This window comes from Dipodomys merriami, unplaced genomic scaffold (genome assembly GCF_024711535.1).
Source record: "Dipodomys merriami isolate MVZ:Mamm:240054 unplaced genomic scaffold, mDipMer1.0.p SCAF_56, whole genome shotgun sequence".
NCBI classification, from domain to species: domain Eukaryota; kingdom Metazoa; phylum Chordata; class Mammalia; order Rodentia; family Heteromyidae; genus Dipodomys; species Dipodomys merriami.
The window spans coordinates 5,512,163-5,536,098 of record NW_027206135.1 but is presented as its reverse complement, the minus strand read 5'-3'; the positions used below and the strand labels follow the sequence as shown (position 1 = coordinate 5,536,098).

Genomic DNA, 23,936 nt, shown 5'->3' with positions numbered 1-23,936 from the left:
TCCACTTGTCTACCTGCTCTCCCTCATTCCCTATCTTAGAGGGAGGGGACCTCTGCCACCTGGTTATTGGTGACAATGTTTTACTGAGCATTTATTAGGACCGTAGATTGATAGCTCTATGACATTTGACCCTTATCAGGAGCAAGGTACTATTGTGCACATTAGAACACAGGCTTGAAGTCATTTTTTGTTCAAAATGAATCAATTCCATGGCTGACAGGGGCCACTAGTGAAGTCCCATGCCCATCCAGTGGACCCAAATCTGCTGCCTTCTGAGCCATGCTGTGCCTCACAGTAAGCCACATTTTGCTAGCAGTGGCCACATCCTCAGGACCACAGTGTGGCTCTGGCCAGCAGACATGCAGACAAAGAAGAGCCCTCATTTCCTTGTGGGAAGAGTTGTCTGGGAAGCTGAGAGGCCTCAACCACAGCTCCTGACTCATTTGCGGAGGGGCACCTAATTGCTGGACCCTGGTTTCCCTCTGCATTGCAAAAGCAGGTTGTCATTTTTTCGTGGCAAACCTCAGGATCTGCCTTTCATTCCAGACTCTCACAGAAGGGTGGGGTCTGCAGTTCCTTGTTCCAGCCAAGGATTTGGAGCAAGATCATGGTCAGCCTTTGCCAGAGAACATATAATTTCCTTGGCTTCTCTGGAGACAGGCTACACTAGGTGGCAACTTCCCCTACCAAACTTTGATTTCTTCTCCCTGTTCATCCAAGAGTCTGTTGCATGACTTCAGCTCCTGGCATGGATTGTTCCCACCCCCACCCTGCCCTATCCACTCTTGAGCCAGCCCTACAACCCCCTGCCAACCCTCCAAGCAAGAACCATGTTAGAGAGCTGCCTCCTACAAATCACCACTTACCCATTCCAAGAAACCTCTGACATCATGTGCAAACCCTGGAAATAAACAAATCATCCACCCCTTTTCCAGTGAGCATAGGGCTCATCTCCAGAGAGTTGCTAAGGGAGAGGAAGAATCCACCTTCCTGGCCTCCTTCATTTTTTTCCTCTCCAGCCCACTAGTCTGGTTGAGCAGATTGTGCTAACTCCAGCAGTGTCTGGAACAGGGGTGAGGGAGGGGTAAGGACTTTGCTGAGCAAGGAGAAAAAGCATTTGATGTGTTTGATTTGGTTTGCTGTTTGTCCTCAGGAAATCTAAGCTAGGCTCTGAATGTCCCACAGAATGTGTCATGGAGACAACAGATCAATTCTCCAGCTTAGCTGGCCTGGGAGCCAGGAAGGCCCTCTGGCTGAAGATGTCCCTTGGGCCCCAGGTATGATAAGCAGGTGTTCTTCCTCTCCAATCCCTTTCAGTCCTAGTCAGACTTCTGGCTCTTAGGAGCTCAGCCTGCTCAGGAGTGACCCACCAAGCAGACTAAACACATAATAGCCAGCATGTTGGGGGCACCAAATAAATGAAGATAAAAATAATTTCTGAAGAAATGTGACTTCCAAAATACATGAAAGTACTCATCATAAATAAAGCCCAGAAAATGATTAACTTTCCTTCTACTTACCTTATGGTTTGGAATTGTTTTTGAGTTATATGCTGGGGAGGCATAGACACCATGCTTTCTCAGGTTTTGTTTGATTCAGAGTTCTAGACTGCCTGTTTGAGCATCAGAATGCATGTACCCCCAAAGTCCCCAAATCCTGCCACATGCTTGCTGTAAAGTTTTGCTACCCATATGCCTAAGCCTTCCTCCATATCACAAAGCAAGAGTCCCTCAAAGCAATGCTTCCTGTTATAGTTAGGCCTTTGGGAAACAATGCATTGATGGCTTGCTCACCAGACCATGGCACTATTGGGGAATGGTGTACCTTTAAAAGGAGTGCCTAGTGGGCGAAAGATTACTGGGACACTTCCTACCAAAAGCAATTCAACCAGGCAACCATGAGCCAGAGGAGCCTTTTCTTTTGGGGGGAGGTGGAGGAAGAGGTACTGGGGTTTAAACTCAAGGCCTTGCACTTGATAGGCAGTCATCTACTACTGAGCCACACTTCCAACCCATTGTTTTGCACTGGTAATTTTTGAGATAGGGTTTCATTTTTTGACAAGGTCCATGCCTGGCACAGTCCTATCTTACACGTCCCATCAAAGCTGGGATGACAGGCATGCACCACTATGCCAAAGTGATGGGGTGTTTTTTTTTTTTTTTTTTTGCCCAAGCTGGCCTCAAACTGTTGTCCTCTTGATCTCTGCCTCCTGAGTAGCTAGGATTATAGGCATGAGCCACTGCACCCAGCTAACTTTACCTCTTTTTTTGTTGATTATCTTAGGTATTTTGTTACATGAACAGAAAGCTGAGTAGCACACTTCCCAACCTTTTCTACATCATAGCGCACACAGAGCTCTGGGTCTGTAATTGGCCCTTGCCTGCTCAACCAGGAACCCACACCCACAGTGACTGCCTGAAGGTGGAGGGATCCTTCAATAAAACTCTCCAGTGTACTATGGCCCTGCCATTCACTGCTGACCATTGGGAACCAATGAAAGTGAGCAATGCGACTGAAATGTGGCTGTGCCTGTTTCCCTGGGACCTCAAATCTTTATCTAGCCCTGTTTACTTAATAGGACTCTAAATTGTACCTATTTTCCTCTTCCATGCTCTGGGGCTGTCTTCCAAACTAACCTTCATTCCTTGGCCATCAGTTGGAAGAGACCCTCTGTTATCATCAAGCCTGGGAGACCTGGAATACTCCAGGATCTATGTTCTCTTTTGTAACACAGGGGTCCTCCTTGATCAGGCCCACTTTCCAGAGCTGTGGTGAAATCCATAGTAATAAAAACATATAGAAAATGACAAAGTCACTTATAAACGGTGGGCCAATTCACTTATTGTTCCAAATGCAGGCATTTCTAAGAGGAAAAGATGCTATTACTGTTGATACCAGAGTCTCAATGGTGGCACATGTCTATAATTCCAGTTACTACATCTGGAGGATTGCAGTTGCAGGCTAGCCCAAACAAAAAGTTAGTAAAACTCTACCTCAACGAATGAGCTGGGCATAGTGACATACAACTATAATCTCAGCTACTTGGGAGTTAGCTCAGACTTTAGTCTGAGCTCTGTCTAGGTAAATGAGACTATGAAAGATAACTAAAGCATAAAGGGTATGATTAGCAAGTGGAAGGCCCTGAGTTCAAACCTCTAGTATGATGATATCAGGACAGCTTGATATCCTTACAGCTCAATGCAAGAGCTGCCCATAAAGTCAAGATGGTTTATCGTGGAAAGAATGGGGCTGGGAATCAGATGACCCAGCCTTGATCCCTTACTTCTAGAACCTCTCTGGGCTTCAATGTTGAGAAATGGGGTCAACTTCTGCCTGTCAACCCTAGGAAACTAATAAACAGATGAGGTAAGCTCATGACCCTGGAAGCTCTATGCATGTGAGAGATGCTGGCATTGTACTTCCTGGGCTGAGCCGCTCCCAGGAGTTGGGGCTGTACCTCTTGGTGAGCGTAGGCTGCGGCTGCGTCTCTCTGCAGGGCTGAGCGGAGGTCCTGCATGCTGTCTAGAGTGTTCTCAGAGTGGTTCTCTTTGCCTCGCTTATTCATCTCCATCGGAATTTCTTCCATGTCTTCTTTGATTTGCTCATTTTTCTTGGTGAGGTTTTTAGAAACTTCCTGAGAAGAGATTTGAACAGAGGATTCATGGAGACCTCTCTGAGCCTGAGCCACACAGACAAGGTGAAACACTAGGCAACAAACCACTGGGGCTCAAAAGTGCCTGCCTAGTCCTGTGCTGGGAACTGTACTGTGTCCCCAGGCAGTGTTTTCAGGGACACCCATTTCAGGATGTCCAACCTATCACAGCTCTCCTAATGAGACATGGCTACACTCAGGACCTTTGGTTCTTCTGTCATTGTATATAGCCTTGCACTTACCCAGTGACTTAGAACATTATCCCAAAGTCCAGTTATTTACACAAGTTAATCAGCCACTGTGGGTTTTTGAAACAATTTTAGAAGGGGTGACTAAATATGTCCTTGATTTGCTTTTCTCTAGCACTTTTACCATTTAAAGTCTGGCTTCAAACTTTCAGAATACGTGAAAGGATATGCATATGTAGAGAAGCAGAAATGTTGGGCTCATCACTGCTTCAGATGTGGCTGGTGGGGAGATGAGCTACATGGTGTCATGCAGGCGCTTGGCAGAAATTCAGATTCTTAGCCCCACCCCCACCCAGCCCTGCTGGATCAGAATCTGTACTTCAACAAGAATCACTGATGCACTGGAAAAGAGGGCGGAAATATGAGCAAGAAACTGTTTTATGAGAGCCAACATCTTCCTGGGCCTAAGAGAACTTCCTGTCTTAGTAAGGTTCAACCTTTCCATGACCTGGAAGCACCTGTGGAGTGGTTCACACCCAGTTGGTACAGAGACTCTAGATGCTACTTCTCTGTTACCACACTGACCTGTGCAGTACTGGCCCTCAGGGGGCTACAAGCAGTGAGCAAGACCAGTGAGGATCCTGCCCTAATGAAGACCAGCCTCCATGAGGGAAATAAGCAACAGACAAAACAAAATAACTACAAGCCAGCCTCCAGGGGCTCCCACTTGGAATCCTAACTACTCAGGAGGTTGAGATGTGAGGATCAAGGTTTGAGGCCAGTTCAGGCAGGAAATTCCATGAGACTCTTATCTCCAATTAGCCACCAAAAAGCTAGAAGTAGTACTGTGACTCAAGTGGTAGGCTTTTTGGCTCAAGGCTAGTTCTCTAAGAGAGAAACCCAGGCTTTGAGTTCAGGCCCTCATACTAGCACAAAGGATAACAACTCTTAAGTTAGAGTGACCTGATGTACAGATGCTGACTCTACAGAAAGGTCTATCACTCAAAGAGAGCCTGAGGTGTGTATATGCCTGTTGTGCAGCCATGGCTCCAGGACTGATAACTCTGGGAGGCCAGGATGGCAGAACCTGTGTATCTATATTCTAAGAACGGAGGTCTCCCCATTCCTAAATGCCTTGAAACAGTCAGCATGGGCCTGGAGTGAGGTTGTCCCTATGAGGCTGGGAGTAGCCTATAACATGCAGCATTTGCCTTCTAGACCCCAGGGGGTCCCTGCATATTGATTTACAATCTCCAGCCCCTTTCTGGTTTCAGTAAGGAGCCATTATTCTGGACTTCTACTGAGAGAGTTTGAGGCAAGCCTAGCTCTAAGACCCAGAGGAACAGAATAGTTTATTCTCCTCTTGGGAACAGCAAAGTCTGTCAGCCGCCTGAATAAACATCAGGCTAGTGGTGGCATTACCCCATCAGCCTGATTAAGCTAGCGGTGTCCCTAGGGTGGCAGCGGCTGCCCCTCCTAGGCCACTTTTATTCAACCACCTCCTATCTCCTCACTGAGCACCCCCGCTCCCTTTGGGGCTCTGTATGCCTCACATCAAGAGCCTTTTGTGGGGGCACTCCTCAGAAGGCATGGGGGATGCCGCCCATGCAGAATGTGCAAGATTGTGCCCTGGCAGCAGGGTGAACTGTATGACCTCATGCCTCAGGCTCTTCCCCTGTGGGACAGCTGCAACTGTGACATTTACAGTGTATGCAGCTTGGCTTGTGGGCAGTGCTAGCAATGTGGTGAAGGCAGCGGGAAGGGTGCCTATCTGGCAAGAGTCAATGTACCACACAGTCCCTGCCAAGGCTCTTGGTGCTGTAAGGGATGGTGGGGAGGAGAGAGGAAGAGTATATAGCTAGATATTTGGGAGAGAAGGCTGGATACACTTAAAGATCTGGAAACTTTGTCATGAGTACTTGCCCCAGGCAGAGCCAAGGAACTGAGAGGTGTTCACAGAACGAGTGCCACGTGCCGGAAGGACATTGAGGTTGGGTAGAGTGGCAGCTTGGATCAGGTGTCAGTGTGGGCTGCAGCCAGATGTACAGGTACCAGAGGGAGAAGCAGGGGTAGGATCCTCTGTGGTGCAAGTGTCCCTGGTCCAGGCAGAACCAGGATATTGTTTGGGAAGGTGATAAGCACAGTGAACTAAACAGTACAGTTGGTCAGCACACAGCTTTAACAACCAGATGTGCAGGCTGGTGGGATGGCTCCCGAAAAGGGGTATCCCAGGGGTATGAGCTCAACATTGACTATGTCCAGCTCTGGGACAAGTGTGTACATGCCCAGGTGAGATGCCTGCTTTAAGCCCAAGCTATTGCACCATGATACAGAGGCAGCAATTCTCTGGTCTTATTTCTCTGATCAGAACCTGGAGTAGGGGATTGGACAGAGGGAAGAAGGTGTTGGCTGGAGTCACAGCGTGGCTAAGTAATAATGTAAGGCAAGTGATGAAACCTCTCCATACCACTGGGAAAAGGGAATAAATAATAATAATAATAATAATAATAATAATAATAATAATAATAATAATAACACCCAGGCTTGCTATGGAAAATAGGCAAGCAGCTGCCTATAGCCCAGAGTGAGGGAGGGCTGGGGATGTGTAGGTGAGGCTGGACTGGGTGGACCATGTGGCTATAGAAGTAGACACAGGTGTGAAGGGAAGGGAGGGCTAAGGTTGGTGTTCCTGGGACAGGGAGGGAGGAAAGAATGCAAGGCTGGGCTAGACAACAGGCAGGCCAAGCCCTGTTTGCAAGTCACACAGCACATACATCCTACCACACCCAGAGAGGCTGCCCACCTTCCTGAAAATGTCAGACCCCACATTAGATTGCAGAATGTGCTCCAGGCTCGAGTGTAGCCAGCACACTTAGGACAGAGGGGATGTAGTGCCTGTGGAGGCAAGCATAGGAATGAGCTGGGTCTATGGTGGAGGCAGGGGTGGGGGAGCTCCCAGTTCCCGTCAGCTCCCCCTACCCTCACTCTTTGAGTTCTCCAAGACAAAGCTAGGAGTAGATGGCCAGGGATAGCCACCTCAGCTGACAGCTGTCCCCCAGCCCCTGGTGAGAGAGCTGGAGGGACAGAGCAACTGGAAGTAGCCATTGCTCCTAAAGGCCGGACAGACAGGATGCAGCCCATTTCTTCTAACCACAGCTGGTGGGGGCAGACAGACATGCCTGAGGGCTCTGGGAGCTGCCAGCTGCCACCTTAACCCTCCCTACATACACCCAAACAGCTGCTGAGCATCTGCTCTGAGTCAGGTGCTGAGGGTTAGGCTGGGAGGCAGGTGGTAAGAGTGGGTGGCAAAGAGTACTCAAAAGGTCCGGAGCCTGGAAAGAACAAGTGTAAAGTAAGATATCCCTGGCCTCTGGTAACAAATTTCTCTGTTCTGGGTACCTTCACCCACACTAAAACTAAGCCACATGCTCCATCACAGCCTGGCAGCTCAAAGTTGTTTCTAAGCCAGCAGATGGAGGGTTGACTTTCACCTTTAACTAGCAAGAAAAAAGCTTATATTCCTCACCACAGTGGCAAATGAGATTTGAGATCTATATAACCCCAGGGGAGGTAATATATTGGCTTAAACTCATATTAAAATATAAATTGAATTAAGTAATGTTAAAGCTGAAATGCATCTTAGAAACATTATTCCTGACCCACTGCCTTCCACAGAAGATGCTGCAGGCAGACGGGGGGGTGTGTCCCTCTATGAGGCTGCAGGGGGAGGAAAATGACTTACAATGAACACGTCCATGGAAGCAGACCTGATGAGAGTGAGCGTGAGCACTTGAGTGCTGGTGGGAGTGGAAGGTGGACTAGGAGTATTTGGAAAGAGAGCAGCTCCTGCAACTCACTGCCAGACTTGCACAGATAAAAATTACATTTTCATATTAGTGAAAAGATATATCTCCTAGGGCCAAGGATGCTGCTTTGATCTTTCCTTCCAGGCCCCCTAACAAACAATCTACCATACCTTTAGTTTGGGGGAGACCCTTGGCAGTGCCCATGTAAGCATGTTCTAGGGAGAAGGCCAGTTTTGGGTTTGGATTTTAAATCTTCTCTGGAGGCAATGTTATCTGGAGAGAAAGCTTCAGTTGGCACATGAAGTTCCTGTACCCATTTGTGCTCAGGGACAGGGTCTACAGACTTCAGCAGGCAGGTACAAGAGAAGAAGCACATGTGGGAAGGCGCAGGACTACAAAGCTCACTGCACAATCTTGTAGGCATACATTTATTTAAAAAGCATGGGATAGCTGGGTGCTGGTGGCTCATGCCTGTAATCCTAGTTACTCAGAGGCTGAGATCTGAGGACAGGCAAATTTCAGAGCCTCTTCAACTAGCCAGCAAAATGCCAGAACTCGCTGGGCACCGTGGCTTACACCTGTAATCCTAGCTACTAAGGAGACTGAGATTTGAGGATCATGGTTCAAAGCCAGCCAGGGCAGGAAAGTCTATGAGACTCTTATCTCCAATAAACCACTCAGAAAACAGGAGGTGGTGCTGCGGCTCAAGTGAAAGAGCACTCACCTTGAGCTGAGGAACATAGCTCAGGCCTAGAGTTCAAACCCCACAAGTGACCAAAAAAATGCCAGAATTGGAGGCATGACTCAAATAGTAGAGCACCGGAAGTGGCACTGTGGCTCAAGCAGTAGAGCGCTTGCCTTGAGCTGAAGAGCTGAGGGACAGCGCCCAAGCCCAGAGTTCAAGCCCCACGACTGACCAAAAAAAAATTATCAAATGGTAGAGCACCAGCCTTGAGCACAAAAAGCTAAAAGAGCAGAAGGCCATGAGTTTAACCTCTAGTACCAAGCCCAGAAACACACACACACACACACACATAAACAAACCTACAGGATATGCAGCCACACATATACAAGGGCATATGTGTACACAGTCACAGGCAGTCCAAGTACTTATAAATGGTTACAGGTACCCTGCATTTAAAGGTGTATGGAGTGTTTCACAAAGACTTGCAGCACTTACAGAAATGACTTAATCCAAGAAGAGACCTGATGTTAACATGAGATAATAAACACTCCTCTGTCTTTTTCTCTACTTTGGTGATAAGTCTGCTCCTGGGAGCAGTATATGCTCCTTCAGAATCCACAGCCTACATGTCTTTGGGACTCTGGAGGTACTTGCTACACAGAATAAAATTCTTTACATGAGTTGAATCTGGGCCACACTTGTGCCTATGTGTAATGAACCATGATACACAACAACAACACAAATAAATATTGATTATTTTTTGTTTTTTTGGGTCCGGTCGTGGGGCCTGAACTCTGGGCCTGGGTGCTGTCCCTCAGCTCTTCAGCTCAAGGCTAGTGCTCTACCACTTGAGCCACGGCGCCACTTCCGGCTTTTTTCTTTTTGCTTATGTGGTGCTGGGGAATCGAACCCAGGGCCTCATGCATGCAAGGCAAGCACTCTACCACTGAGCCACCTTCCCAGCCCCACAAATAAATATTGAAAGCATAAAGTTGAGTCATAGAAGCTAAGACATAAATACATGGCTCTATAGGATCTTAGGTCTTCAAAAACAATGTTTAAAAACAGGATTATTATATCATTTTTAGAGCATAAGGCTATAAGGAAAAATAAGATGATTAACATAGTAACATAATAAAATGATTAACATATTGCCGGGTAATATAATCATTGCTATTAAGAGGTTGAAGACCAGTGGTTCTATGCTAGCCCAGGTAGGAACAGTTTTAACTCCTTCTCCATGAAGAGCTGGATGTGGTAGTGTGGTCCTGTTATCTTAGCTACTAAAAAGCCTGACATAGGTGAGTCTCACCCAGGTCCCTGCCAGGAAGTGAGACCCTATCTTAAAAATAATCAGCAGAAAAAATAGGACTGGAGGTGAGGCTCCAGGGTTACAGATACTGCCTGGTAAATTTAAGAACCAGGATTCTCAAAAACCAGTACTCTCAGGAAATAAAAATAAATAGCCAGGCACTGGTGGCTGGTGGCTCATCCCTGTAATCCTAGCTACTAGGGAGGCTGAGATCTAAGGATTGTGGTTCAAAGACAGCCTGGGCAAGAAATTCTCTGAGAATCTTCAATTAACCACCAGAGAATCAAAAGTGGCACTGTGTCTCAAAATGGTAGAGCACTAGCCCTGAACAAAAGAGCTCAGGGATGTTGGGCACAGGTGGCTCATGCCTATAATCTTAGCTACTTAGGAGGCTGAGATCTGAGGATAATAGTTCAAAGCCAACTTGAGCAGGAAAGTCTGTGAGACTATCTCTAATAAACTACTTTTTTTTAAAAAAGCTAGAAGTGGCACTGTAGCTCAAGTAGTAGAGCGCTAGCCTTGAGCAAAAGAAGCTCAGGGACCGTGCCCAGACTCTTTGTTCAAGCCCCTAGACCAACCAAAAAAAAAAAAAAAGTTCCCCTCAGGAAGGCGGTGTGAGGGGGATTAGGGTATATTAACGCTGTTCTGTTTCTTAAACTGGATAGTGGTTTTATAGGTAATCACTATATAATTTGTCAAGCTAAACATTTGTGCATTTTTCTATACATGGGTTACTTTTTTACCATTTAAAAAGCTTAACCAAATTCATCCCACTAGGTAGAACTCCCAGAGCAGATTTTATCAAGAGCAAGCATCTGAACATTTCAGATTCTGTTTCCCTTTCTTTCTTTCCTCTTTCATCTGCAAATGAAGTTTCCATTCCTACACCCTCTCTATTTGCAGAAGTTGGATGTACACAAGTGTCTCCTGCCAAGCACTGATCTGACTTTGAGGTAAACACTCCTGCAATCTGCCCCTTGATCTTGTCTGACCCCCAAAAGACTCCCATTGGGACTCAAGATTATACAAGGAGAGGAAAAGAATTTCACTTTCATTCCCCCTGCAGAGCCAGGCTGGAGAAGGAGTGTGTTTTCCATTTACCCAACATCCTGCCCTTTCAATTACTGCATACTCCAGACAGTCAGCCAGCATCAGCCAGATGACCTCAATCTAAGATACAGTGTTCCTCTCTAAGGGCCCAGGTACCTGGGTCATCTGAAGACTCTTCTGTCATAGCACAGATACTCATTCTTTGGACTGTCTGGTCCAAGGGACCAGGGGAAACTCTCATGAGTTGGGACCTTCCCTAACTCAATCATAATCTTATTCAATGGAACATATGGGACACAGCCACAGTCCTGCCTAGAAATTCCCTTGGAAGAACTATTGTTTTTAAGTTCTGGTTAGGAAAAACTGAGCTTACAGGGCACATGACAAGGATTTGAAGAAACTTATGGGGATGATTAGAAAGAACCCTGGACCAGGAATTAAAAGGCTCCAGCCCTGTAGTTCACCATGGTCTCAGGCAAGTCATCGCATTTCCTTGGGTCTCACAATCTTTGCAGCACACAGGAACAAGTGGGCTAAATGTAGATGGAACACTTGAAAACTATAAAATGCTACACAAGCAGAGGGATTATTAAAAGGTCCAGGTTGGGCTGGGAAGGTGGCTCAGTGGTAGAGCGCTTGCCTTGCAGGCCTGAGGCCCTGGGTTCGATTCCTCAGCACCATATAAGCAAAAAGAAAAAAGCCGGAAGTGGCGCTGTGGCTCAAGTGGTAGAGCGCTAGCCTTGAGCTGAAGAGCTGAGGGACAGCACCCAGGCCCAGAGTTCAGGCCCCACGACTGGACCCAAAAAATTAAAAATAAAAAATAAAAAAAATAAAAAAATAAAAAAATAAAAGGTCCAGGTTTTGCTACTGAATATACTACAAATTAAAAAGAGATACACTTAACTAAAATTACTTTTTGTAAAATCTCAGTCAAAGTACCCTTTTGCTAGACTAATAGCACTGTAATCAGACTCACCCCCATTTCTGCCATTGGCCAGCAGGAAGGCTCAACTGCTAGAGAAGCCAGAAACAGGCTGTGGTCCTTGAGCAGAGCCCAGCTGGTCTCTGAGGCTGGACATCTGACCTTGGCCTCTAAGCACTAAGCTATCTTTTCCAAGCTGTGCTCTTTAGATGAAATGAAAACTGTATGACTATCAAGGTCGGCTGAGAACAGGAGATGTAGCTGTTACCTCAGTTCCTTCAGAAATGCAATTCTTAAAGGCTGTTGTACCTTTGCACAATTCTGAGGGCCTTTGAAAATAGAGATGCTTTCTGGTAGTGGACTTAGGTTGAGACAGGTTCAGATTCTTTTAGGGGGTTATTTCTTTGTCAACCCCCCATGTATAATGTTCAGGCCCAGAGCCCTGACACCTCACACTTGGCAACTGAGGTAATTGTAAACCTCCTGACCCTCCTGCAGGAAAATTATATTCAGAAAGTACATCATCATAGCACTTGAAATTCTAAACCTAAAAGTGGGTGGAGAAGAAACTGGAGTTTTCTTGCTGGAAACTTTTTTTTAAAAAAAAACAGGATCACTATGTAGCTAGACTGGCCTTGAATTTGTGATCCTCCTGTCTCAGCCCCCCAAGCACTGAAATAACAGGTATAAGCCACCATACCCATCTTTTTTGGTCCATTTTTAGGAGAGGAATGAGCACGTTGGAACAGATCCTCATGACTGCAATGTTTCCTCACATTTGTCCCAGTACTCTTGGCAGGATACCTTGGGAATGTTTGCCCCAATCCTTGTTTGGTCACAATTCCAGTGCTGTGTGTTTAATCATTTTGAAGTATTTTGATCACTCTGACTCTACCTTTTAATCCCTGAGAAACTATGGAAAATAGGTAGGCTACCATTCCAACTATATAGATGGAGATGTGACTGTTTATAGAAGTAAACAAAGAGTACTTCACTCCATCGTGACTACAGTGCTTTCTACACAAATTAGAAATCCTTACTATGTTCACATCCTATGTCTACGAATCACTCCTGAGGAAACCCCAGCTTCTCTATGATAGACCTATTTGTTTCATTAGGAATATTGATAATGTTCATGAGATAATTACATTTACCACTTAGAGTAACTCTCTAAAAACTTCTACTTGAAGCTGCAACTCTCTAAAAACTGAAACTGCAGCTCTTCAGGAAGCTATCTCAAGTTCCAGTTTGTAAAGTAGGTGCCTAAGTATCTTATCGATAGATCTGAGTGATGATCACTACTGGTAACCAAATCTCTTTTTTTAATATTTTTATATATGTTTTTATTGTAAAAATACTGTACAGAGGGGTTATAGTTAAATGAGTAAGGTAATGAGTACATTTCCTATTGAGCATTGTTACCTCCTCCTTTGTTTTTCCCCTACCATCCCTTCCCTCCCCACCTCCCGAACTCTCCCCTCCCCAATTCCTCCTTTCCCCACCCCCCCGAAGTTGTGATGTTTTGTACATCACATTGTGGTAACTAAATTTCTTATGCAAATGTTCGAGCATTACAGCAGCAAAGCAATATCAAGGCTTTTTAAAAATAATTTTTTCTCTTTTAATTTTCTTTTATTTTGTTAGGTTGTACTAAGGAATCAAACCCAGGGCTTCATGCATGCTAGGCAAACACTCCCAGTCATACTCCCAGCCAATATCAAGGTTTTTATGCCTACAACTATTACCACATCATCACATCACATTACACACCACAAGATGAAAACCATGGTACCAAGATATGTATCTCTCCAAACCCCGTCAGAATAATGTGTCATCTTTGTCTATGAAAATTAAAATACTTGTCCACTCCTGGGCCTGAGAAGTCTGGATGTGCAGTAGGTAATATTATCTAAAGCAGTTACTTTTATCTTTCTCTAAAATGGACACACACACATACACACATGTGCACAAGCATGCTCTAAAACAGTTAAAAACCAAATCATAACAAGAAACCAGCAGATTAACAAATTAATAACCAGAGCTGAAGGGACTAGCACTATTGCTTGCTTAGCATGAAACATCCTGGTGTCCTGGGTTCAATTTCCAGCACCACAAAAAGAGAAAACAAGGACAGAAAAGGAGGGAAAGGATGAGGGTGGAAAGAAATTAACAACTATATATTCAGAAGTGAGATGACCCCACCTTAAAACTAGAAGTAAGAAACCTACATGTACATGTACATTGTACTTAGCTCTAAGTTTCCTGGAAATCAAGGCCAATGTTGGGACAAGATTCTTATATATGAAAATAAGGATTTTATATTTTCAATTCACAAATTGTTACCTGTAATTTGACATCATTTTGGGTAAAGATTTATGTCCATTTTCCCCCCAAAATAGGATGGATAAAATCTAGGGCATATGCTTTCCAAAAGTATATATTGATAAGTTTGAGAAACTTTGGTGCTAGACCAAGAGAAAGCCAGGGAGACCAGAATCTTCCTTACCTCTTCCAGTTTGTCCACACGCCCCACGAGCTTGGTGGTGACTGAATGTAGCTTCAGGAGATCCAGGCCATAAAAAGCTCCTTCCAGCATGTCTATGATTGTAGAGAGCTAAGAAACAAGGACAAAGGATTAGTCCAGGGGTGGAGCTAAGAAAATACCATGAGAGAAGATTTCTTTCACATCCACATGTTGGAGACCGAACAGGAAAGCCACTATCCAGGAATTGAGAAGTGGTCCTCAGAAACACAGAGGCAAACCCAACGATAATGTGTACTCTGCCTTTTGGAATGAAAAGAAAATCAATGAAGAAAATAAAGAGTAAACCTGCAATCTAGACAGCACCACAGGTTGTCTATGCCTCCATTATAAATAAAGGAATGAAGAGAGAGGGTAGTAGCCCTCTTCATCTCTGCCTCTTCACGATACCTTGCTGTGTGCCTGGCTTTAACAGGGGATCTATAAACACTCTGCAGAATGGCTATAAAAGTAATACCTTGAGGATATGCTTCTGAACCTTTCAACTTCTCTGGGCCACTCAAAGGCCTTGGAAGGTACCAGCAAGTTTTTTCTTCACACAAAAAGCTAGACTGACTCTAGAGTACAAGAGACCTAATGGCCCATGTTTGAAGTGGCATCCAACCTTCTCATAGCTTTCAATACTGTCTCCTTACCTTGAGGAAGGTGGCCATGATTCTGTGATTCTGGCAGTATTCAGGGCATACAGAGTGCAGGCAAAGAAAGGGACAGATGAGAGGTCCTGAAATGGAGCCTTTCTGTCAAGCACCAGTTCTTGGGATTGTCTGCTGGGCCTCCCATCTGCAATTGCGATTCCCCACTGTCTCCCAGCTTTCTTTCCAGATGAAGAATGCTATGCAGAAGTGTTCATGATTAAAAGAGCTCCTTCCACACCAGGGGAAAACAGCTGGATAGTGGTGAAGAGCCATAGCTGCTTAGTATGTGCCATGAAGAAGTCCTGATTCTGAATCAAAATTATGCCTGGTGTGGTTCCAGAAGTCCCACAGAGACCAATCCTAGAATGGAGCCACTGTGGTACTTGGTCCAGAAAGTAGAACTGCAGCTCTGAGCAATCTGGCCCCAACCCTAGGACATTCCCTGTACTGGTAAACACCACTAGGTTTAAAGAGATACCAGTGAACAAGGTGCTAATGGCTCACACTTGTAATCCTAGCTACTCAGGAGGCTGAGATCCAAAGGATGATGGTTTGAAGTCAACTTGGTGGAAAAACTATGAAATTCCATCTCTAAAATAACCAACAAAAATAAGGTGTAGAACCATGGCTCAAGCACAGGCCCTGAATATAAACCCCAATATAAAGATACCAAGCCAGGTACAGCAGGTACACATTACATGGCCAGTCATTCATTTACACAGTCATGCTTCCTGGAAAGTCAAGTACACTTGTCATCTCTGATTCTCACTGCCGCTCCAAGTATAATATTTCCATATTTCATTCTAAGAGGCTGAGATAAGACAAGTGAAATAATAGAATCAGGATCACACAGCAGTGATTTGAACCCAAGTCTGTCAAACTCTTAAACCTAGCTTGTTCCACCATCCCACACTGTAAGTGAACAGAAAAGGGCAAGGTCAGAAGAAGCCTTTAGTCAAACCTTGGGGCGTCCTAGGTAGGACCTGGGCTCCTTCATACCATGGACCACGGTCCCTGATCAGTTTGAGGAACCCACTAGGACAGATTCTGAGCCTTCCTTCCTTGCATTAACCCAGCAATAGTGCCAAGGACTAAAAGGCTCAATGTTCTCTTCATCTTTCACTCCTTCAACATATATGCTGGCCTGACAGTAAATCATGACATCACTTTTCCTGGAGAGCACTAAGTTCTTCGGGTCAGCTGGGCCAGGCAAATGCTGCTAGACCTGGCCTCCTGGCTCTACAAGGAGGAACAGGAACACTCTGCTCTAATATCTCCCTGATACCTGAGCTGAAAACACTAGTCTCAGGTCCACATACAAGACTCCAAGGACCAGGCCTGACCTCCTTCAGAGGCCTTCCATCCCCAGATATGGCCCTATAGGGGATCAGGGATCCCCAAAATACCTTCTGACTCATAGCATTGCCTACATTAGCTCCTACCTTCAGGTCCTGGATGTCTGCCTCCCGCAGTTTCTGAAGTCTGAAGTCTCCCTCGCAGGGATTGAGGGCGGATGGGGGAGCAACACAGGCACACTTGCAGGATGAGCCTGAGGTGATAGTTTCCACAGTGTAGAAGTCTTCCTTCCTGGAGGCACCCTTGTTGATTCTCTGGCAGGCATCTCGGCCCAGGGGTCTCACCACACACTTGCACTGACAGTCTGAGCCCTCGGATACAGCCTTCACCTTGTCATAGTCCCCCAACAACTAGACACACAGAGAAAATGAGTTGGGGAGTATGCAAACACAGGTGTCATCCAGGCTCCTTTAAGCAGGCTGTCTATTCATTCTGTCAAATGTCCTGCCCCAGCCAGTGACCTCAGACAGCTCAGAACTATGGAGTGAGTAGGTCATCGCAAGATAATTTGCTGACTCGGACATTTCTTGAAGGCATTCAGAGTTCAGCTTTCTTCATTTGTCTTGGAAAGCTGGGTATTTCTCTGGGGGCCTTTTATCATTTAAAGGAAAAAAAAAGATGATCCTATCATTATTTCAGTAGCCTTTGCGACTTAGAATCCCTGAGTTAGATTTGAAAAGGAGGAAGATAAAGTAGGGATTGGAGAGATAGTCTTCAAATGTAAGGACTACTAGTTTCTCTTTTTTCATGAATCTCTCATTCATTCTACACTTTCTGAGTATACCTTTGAGAGGACATGGGGTGTGGGGGGGATGATGCATAGAGGAAGTGAAGGCCCAACCCAGAACTTGCTCCCAAAGGGCCCACAGTGTAGAGGCAGATAAATGACAATCACATAGAGAGGACAGAGACAAATGCCCCCAAAGAGCAAAGCTTCAAGTACAGTGGGTACTGCCAGTGGCCCCAGCTGAGAACTAGCCAGGACTTCTTGGAGAAAGTGATAGCTGCTCTGAGCCTTGAAGGATGGGTTAGATTTGGAGCAAGAAAGTTGGGCAGAGATAAATCCAGATGTCAGGGAGTTTGCTCAGCCTAAGGGTTCCTTTAGTTCTGAGAGTAGCTTCTGAACCCAAACTCAGCACCAATGGGTTGGCTGTGCTTGATGCTTCTACATGGCTGACCATTTCCTTCTGGGTACTTGCTCTTCCTGCCAGCTTCCCCAGACTTGAAAACCAACAACCTAGGCTTTCTGTAGCTCCTACCCTAAGCAGCTCCCCCCACTCCCACTCCCTAAGTCCCCAAAGCCAGGGTTCCCTTCAGATAGCCATGGAGCTTATTTGACTGGAAACATTCCTTGAGATGCTGTCTAGGAGAAAGAAGGAATATAACGTTTTCCTTGCTGAGGTCCAGTTTCTTGTAGTACTCACATTTGCTTTAGAGCTGTTGTCAGATGCAGAATGGACCAGTGGAGGAAGGAATAGCAGCTCAGGGTGACTGGAGGAGCTGGTCTCTCGATATTCTGATTGTAAGTTGTAGCTATTTGCTGAAACACTGCCTAGATTCCTACACACTTCTGCTTCTGCTCAGAACCATGGGTGGGTGCCTTCCATTCAAGAGGTTCAGGTTTCAGGAAAGCTTTTGTGGATAGTATTCCGAATCCCCAATTAGAATGATTTTGTGTTTTCGATTTAGGGGTTAGTGGGAGGTTCTGGGTATAGGGCCTAATTTAGCATAATTATTAAAGAGGAAAGATTAATGTTAGAGAAGTCCCAAAGTAGAGCTGGTGGCCATCTCTACAGGAAGGCAATAAGACCCAGTATGAGGGTCTTGTGGTGGTGTAAGTGATGTGCTCAGGGTCTCTGACATTTCTCATTTTACGGACCAGAGTGATGATACCCACTGCACGTCATCAGACCAGTTCTGGAAAGCATGAAACCAACACTCCCAAGTAACCCTCACAGTATTTTGAGTTGGGTTGAATTCTTTCTAGAGCTGGGTTCAATGCTGTAGCTTTGTGGTGCTAGCTGAAGGGAATTCAGTGTGTTTTGAGAACTGAGTCAGATTTGTCAATGGTGATACTTTGCCTGTAGTCATGCCACTTGCCCCCACTGAGAACACTCTGACCTGTGTGGCTCTGCATTTCTACTCTACCTCCCCCAAACACCAGATTTTGTCATGAATCCCTCTGGGATTCTGAGGGACTCTCATATGTTGTAGTTCTGTCTTCACCTGCTGATTCTGCCTGCAAGGGTAGGAGGTCTCACCCTACATCCCCAAACTTCTCCCATGGGTGATGCCATCTGCCTCTTGCCCAACATACCCTCCTGTTTACACATTCCAGTTCTGACAAACAGCCACGTGGGCAAGTGGTTCACTTTCCACAACCCTTAAACCAAAGCATAGTTTTGTGCTTCTCAGGGAGTGTGGAAACTTCCTCCTTTCTCCTGATGGGAAAACCTTGAAAGAACCCATGTTTTGAGAGGAGCCCCACTCCCTGGAGAATTACTCTGATGAAAGAAAAGCAAATGCCCTTCCCTTTGGTGATGGAAGGGGAAACAACTACCCTCTCCACCAAAGGAAAAGAAAAACCCTTTCATCCAGGACCAGCCTCTGGCCCTTGTCACATTCCCCCACCTCCACCATCCAGGGCAAAAGGGGAGGACACCAGACTGTAGCCCTACCTGAGACAAAACGTTCTCCTGGTTGTCCGCCTCGTTTTGCAGAGTCTCATCCTCCGTGGGCCCCACCGTCTGCACATCAGGGGGCTCGCTCGTCCCCGTGGAGGGAGTGCTGGACCCCCAAACCCGGACCACAACCAGAGTGAAGCAGAGAACTAGCGGTAGAGGCTTGGCCATGAGGGATATGGCAACAGGGACCTCAGCCCGTATGGAGACTGGCTTGGGTGGCGAGGAGGGGCGGGGCTGGGGGGATCTCGGCAAAGACCCAGGCTAGAAGATAACTGGCTGGAGCCGGAGTGGCTCCACTGAGGCTGCTCTCAATGCCTTCTAAATCTGGGTGCAGTCGGAGGGTGAGCCCCGGAGACCCTGGGCATCTCCTTCCCGTACAAGCTGCCAAGTCCGTGGAGAGCCGGCGCAGCGAAGAGTTGGAGATCCGGCTCACCGAGCGTGTCTCCCGCGGGATTGGGCTCAGGTGCAAGGCGGGGTCCCGCGCACCGGGGCGCACGGGGACCGGGAACAGGGCGCGGAGCGGACAGCGGCAGCGGCAGCAGCGGGAGGGGAACGCGGCTGGGCAAGGCGCCGCGGAGCGCCGGCGCGGAGGGAGGGCGGAGCCTCTATTGTGCGGAGGCCACAGAGATGCAGCCAGTGACCGAGCTGAGGAGGAGGAGGAGGAGAAGGGAGGGGAGGAGAGGAAGAGGAGGGAGGAGAGGGGGAGGGAGAGGAGGGAAGGGGGAGGGAAGGAGGAGGAGAAGGGAGAGGAGGGGGAAGGGGGAGGGAAGGAGGAGGAGGGGGAAGGGGGAGGGAAGGAGAAGGGAGGGGGGAAGGGGGAGGGAAGGAGAAGGGAGGGGAGGGGGAGGGGGAGAGCCGGGAAGCACGCTGGCCTCAGGCGGAGAGGCTCCCAGTCGACCCTGCTCTGTCTCAACCGGCTCAGCTGCAGCGGGCAGGGCCAGGCCTGGGAGGACGCTCGGGTCCCTGAACAGACCGTACAGGGGAAGAGGAGAGATGGTATGGTGTCCTTACAGGGTCCCTGGTGCCCCCTGATCGCCGAGGAGCGAGTTTCCTGCAGGTCACTGCGCTTGCTGAGCAAGAATCAAACTAGATTGAAGGCGTTGTCCCTATATTGCCACCAGGGAAAAGAGAGAAGGCACTTGTGTGAAGTCCTGGTTGCTTGGGAGTTGACTGGGGCGATCTTGGGCGGCTTTGGACTTATCGCCATTGGTAGGTTGCTGGCCTGCCCTTGCTTAGAACCCAGCAATACCTCCACTGAGGGGAGAACTTTGAACTCTATTGCAGTGTGTTCCTAATGGGGTAAATGTTAGAACTAGGGAAAGTGATTGACACTCTGCTGGCCCCTGGGGACAAAGTCACCTCAGAAAACCAGATGAATGCCCAGGGAAGGTCTCTTACCATCTTCAATGATCTCTAGATGGCATCCACTTTCAACAGGGTGCGATTATGATGTTGGGTACTTTTCATTAGTATCCCATTTATAAGCCTACTTGAATTTGAAGAGCATTGTGCCTTCCAAGAGAACTGTTGTCCTAAAAATACTGAAAAAAAACTAGTTCACCTCGAAGAAGTAAAAGATACTCATCCTTGAGAAAACTATGCTCCTAGGAAGAAGGTTTATAAAATCTTAAGTAATAAACCAGGGAGACTTCAGCTTATATGCATGAGAGCCAGCAGGGGTATAATAGTAGTTACTAGTGTTATTGTGCCAGGGATCAAGCCTTCTAACATGCTAGACAAGTACTCTACCATTGAGTCAGTCATACCCCCCCCCAGCTCCCAATAATAATAATCATTATTTTACTAGGTTTTTTTTTAAGTTTTTCTTTTGGCCTTACTGGGATTTGAACTCAGTTTGAAGTTCACTTAAGTGGCACTGATCAAGAAGCATTATACTCGTAAGTTGGCACTTTGAGCTGAAACTTCTTTGAACAACTACTTAAAATGTTAAATGTTGGCAACAATCCAGGTTGCTAGACTTTTCCTAGGATGTTAGGACCATCTATGTCTTACAGGAGAAGGTCTCGGGAGAAGAAGTTCTTTGAACAAGCAGTCAGATTGTAAGGCAGAATAAAAGCCTATCTACTAGGGCTAAAGGAAGGAATAGGTCACTTCAAGTTGAAAGGATTTCCTAGAAGAGTGATACTGAAGACCACTGGGATGGTGAGGAGGTTTTCAAAAGGTAGTGAGGGCTGGGAAGGTGGCTCAGTGGTAGAGTGCTTGCCTTGCATGCCTGAGGCCCTGGGTTCAATTCCTCAGCACCACATAAGCAAAAAGAAAAAAGCCGGAAGTGGCACTGTGGCTCAAGTGGTAGAGTGCTAGCCTTGAGCTGAAGAGCTGAGGGACAGCGCCCAGGCCCAGAGTTCAGGCCCCACAACCTGACCCCCCCCCAAAAAGAACAAAGAACAAAAGGTAGTGGATAAGTCAACTGATGTAGGTAAGAGACAGGCCATTCAGGACAGCAGCTCTACTGTACATATTCAGACCTCAGATCCAGGCATTGGTGACTCACACCTGTAATCCTAGCTGAGATTTGAGGATTGAGGTTCAAAGCCAGTCTGGGCAGACAAATCTGAAAAATCTCATCTCCAGTTAAATGGGAAGTGGAAGTGTAGCTCAAGTGGTAGAGTGCCACCCTTGAGCAAAACACAAAACAAAACAAAACAAAACAAGGGGCTGGGAAGGTGGCTCAGTGGTAGAGCACTTGCCTTGCATGCATGAGGCCTTGATTTCGATTCCTTAGCACCACATAACCAGAAAAAAAAAGCCGGAAGTGGCGCTATGGCTCAAGTGGTAGAGCGCTAGCCTTGAGCTGAAGAGCTAAGGGACAGCACTCAGGCCCAGAGTTCAGGCCCATGACCGGACCCCCCCCCAAAAAAAACAACCAAAAAACAAAAACAAAACAAAACAAAAAACCCAAAGAACAAAAGGCTTAGTCCTGGTATACACACATTTCAGTCTCACTTCTCAGGAAATCCTTCTGTGGCTTCACCATCAGGGCAATTCCTCTGTCACATGCTCCTACAGTATCCTCACAGCTCACAGAATCACTGTATCCATCCTCCTTTATGGCATGTATTAGTGGTGCCTTGTTTTTCCCACTTGTCTAAGCTCCATGAGTTTATAGCCATGACTTTGTCTGGTTTTGTTCATCATTATACTCTAGTTTCACAAGTGCTTGGAATAAAATAGATACTAAATAGTCCAATCAGTTGTATAACCAAACACCTTCATAAACAGCATGATCTCTATCCACCAGGATGTATTTGTAAGTATCAGAGAATCCAACTAGCAACCGCTTAAATGCACTTTTTTTGGGCCTCCTTCCAAGAAGACTGGAAGTTGGCTATTGATCATCTCAGTAATGTCATCAGAGACCCAAGTTCTTTTTTTTTTTTTTTTTTTTGTGAAAATACTGTACAGAGGGGTTACAATTACATGGGCAAGATAATGAGTGCATTTCTTATCAAGCATTGTAGCCTCCTCCTTTTTTCCCCTTCCCATCCCTTCCCATTCTCCCCACCCCCACCCCACCCCCCAGAGACCCAAGTTCTTTGCACATTTCACTCTAGGATTGTTAGGGTTTTGGCATTTTAATCTAATCATAATTGATCTAAGCTTGTCTCAGCTACCCTAGTGCCATTCAATTTTCCAGTCTTCCTTAAGCCTAGGGGTTGCCATAGGATTCAGTTCTAGACAATGAAATAATTCAGCTGTGTGTGATGGTGAATGCTGATGATGCCAACACCACTCAAGAGGCTGTGGCAGGAGGATCACAAGTTTGAAGCTAGCCTGGGCCATACACTGAGACCTTGTCTCAAAAAGTCTGAGGAACTTGAGATCTGAGGATAGCAATTTGAAATAACCCAGGGCTGACAAGTCCATGAGACTCTTCTCTCCAATTTACCACTGAAGTACAGCTCCACTTCTGGTTCTTCGGTGATTGAATGCCAGTCTTGAGCAAAAAAGCTAAGGGACAGTGCTCAGCTCAAGTACCAGGGGGAAAAATTTGCAAGGAGTTTCTGGAAAAGACGTTTTGTTTCCTGAAAAAAGGAAATAGAAAAGCAGATGCCTTTCTTCTCCCACTTTATGGTTATGGTGCCTGGAGCTGTAGCAGCCACCTTGTGACCATAGTTTCTTCTGTTACTGAACTGAAATTTATTCCTTTTGGAAGCCAACTCTGAATGTCTTTTTTTTTTTGGGGGGGGGGGTCTGTTGTGGGGCTTGAACTCAGGCCTGGGTACTGTCCTTAAGCCTCTTTGTGCTCAAGGCTAGTGCTCTACCACTTGAGCCACAGTACCACTTGCAGCTTTACTGAGTAGCTTTTTGGAGATTAGAGTCTCACAGGCACTTTCTTGTCAGGGCTGGCTTCAAACCACAATCCTTAGATCTCAGCCTCCTGAGTAGCTAGGATTACAGGCATGAAAACTCTTAATGTTAAATCCTACACAAAACATTGAGACTCTTTTGATAAGAGGACTTTTTTCCACTTAAAGATGTAAAGTATGTTATTTCTAAATCTCCTCTTTCTCAAGCAATGTCTACATTCATGATCTATCTTCATTTTGTTCACTTGATCCCTAGATCATGCAGTCTTTCAGACCCTCAATTCTTCTGGTTATTTTCTCTCTAGAAAGCATCCAGGTGGAATAGATATTAGAGTATGCATTGAAACCATTTCTTCCTCTTCTGGCACTACTCTTATAGTAATATAGCCCAAGTTTGTGTTAGCTTTCTTGGCAGCTACCCTGCACTGTGATTCACATTGATTATTTTTTTAATGTAGTTTTTTATATGCTGGTTTCCTCTCTCCTGTGCTTTCCAATGACGTTCTTTTCCTAACCCAACTGCAGGCTTTTGAATTTTTACCCACTGAATACTATGGTGATTTGGCCCATTCTCTCACACCAACCCCCCCTACTCCATCCTGTTGAAATCTTGTTTTTACTTTTGTTCTACTTTTGGGAACCTTCCAAATTCAATAAGCATTGTTTGTCTTTATACAAATCACTAGTTTAAAAAAAGTTGATTGCTATGGGAGAAGATTTAAAGTTTACACCACTGTAGAAAAGTCTCTCCTAATTTTCATGTGTGTATGTGTGTG

The 23,936-nt window shown here is 46.1% G+C and overlaps 1 protein-coding gene across 2 annotated transcripts in view; it reads right to left on the bottom strand.

Annotated features, from left to right (window-relative positions):
- Positions 1-19,376, bottom strand: part of Olfml2b (olfactomedin like 2B) — a 38,010-nt gene extending 18,634 nt beyond the window's left edge. The window contains exons 1-4 of one of the 2 annotated variants that reach the window (XM_070000197.1): positions 18,827-19,376; positions 16,235-16,498; positions 14,122-14,229; positions 3,458-3,634 (exon numbers count right to left, since the gene is read on the bottom strand). In XM_070000197.1, coding sequence (XP_069856298.1) covers positions 3,458-3,634; positions 14,122-14,229; positions 16,235-16,498; positions 18,827-19,000 — 723 coding nt within the window. In that variant the 5' untranslated portion in view covers positions 19,001-19,376. The remainder of the gene's footprint in view (positions 1-3,457; positions 3,635-14,121; positions 14,230-16,234; positions 16,499-18,826) is intronic. The other variant, XM_070000198.1, reaches the window with a different exon arrangement.
- Between the last annotated feature and the right edge of the window lie 4,560 nt (positions 19,377-23,936).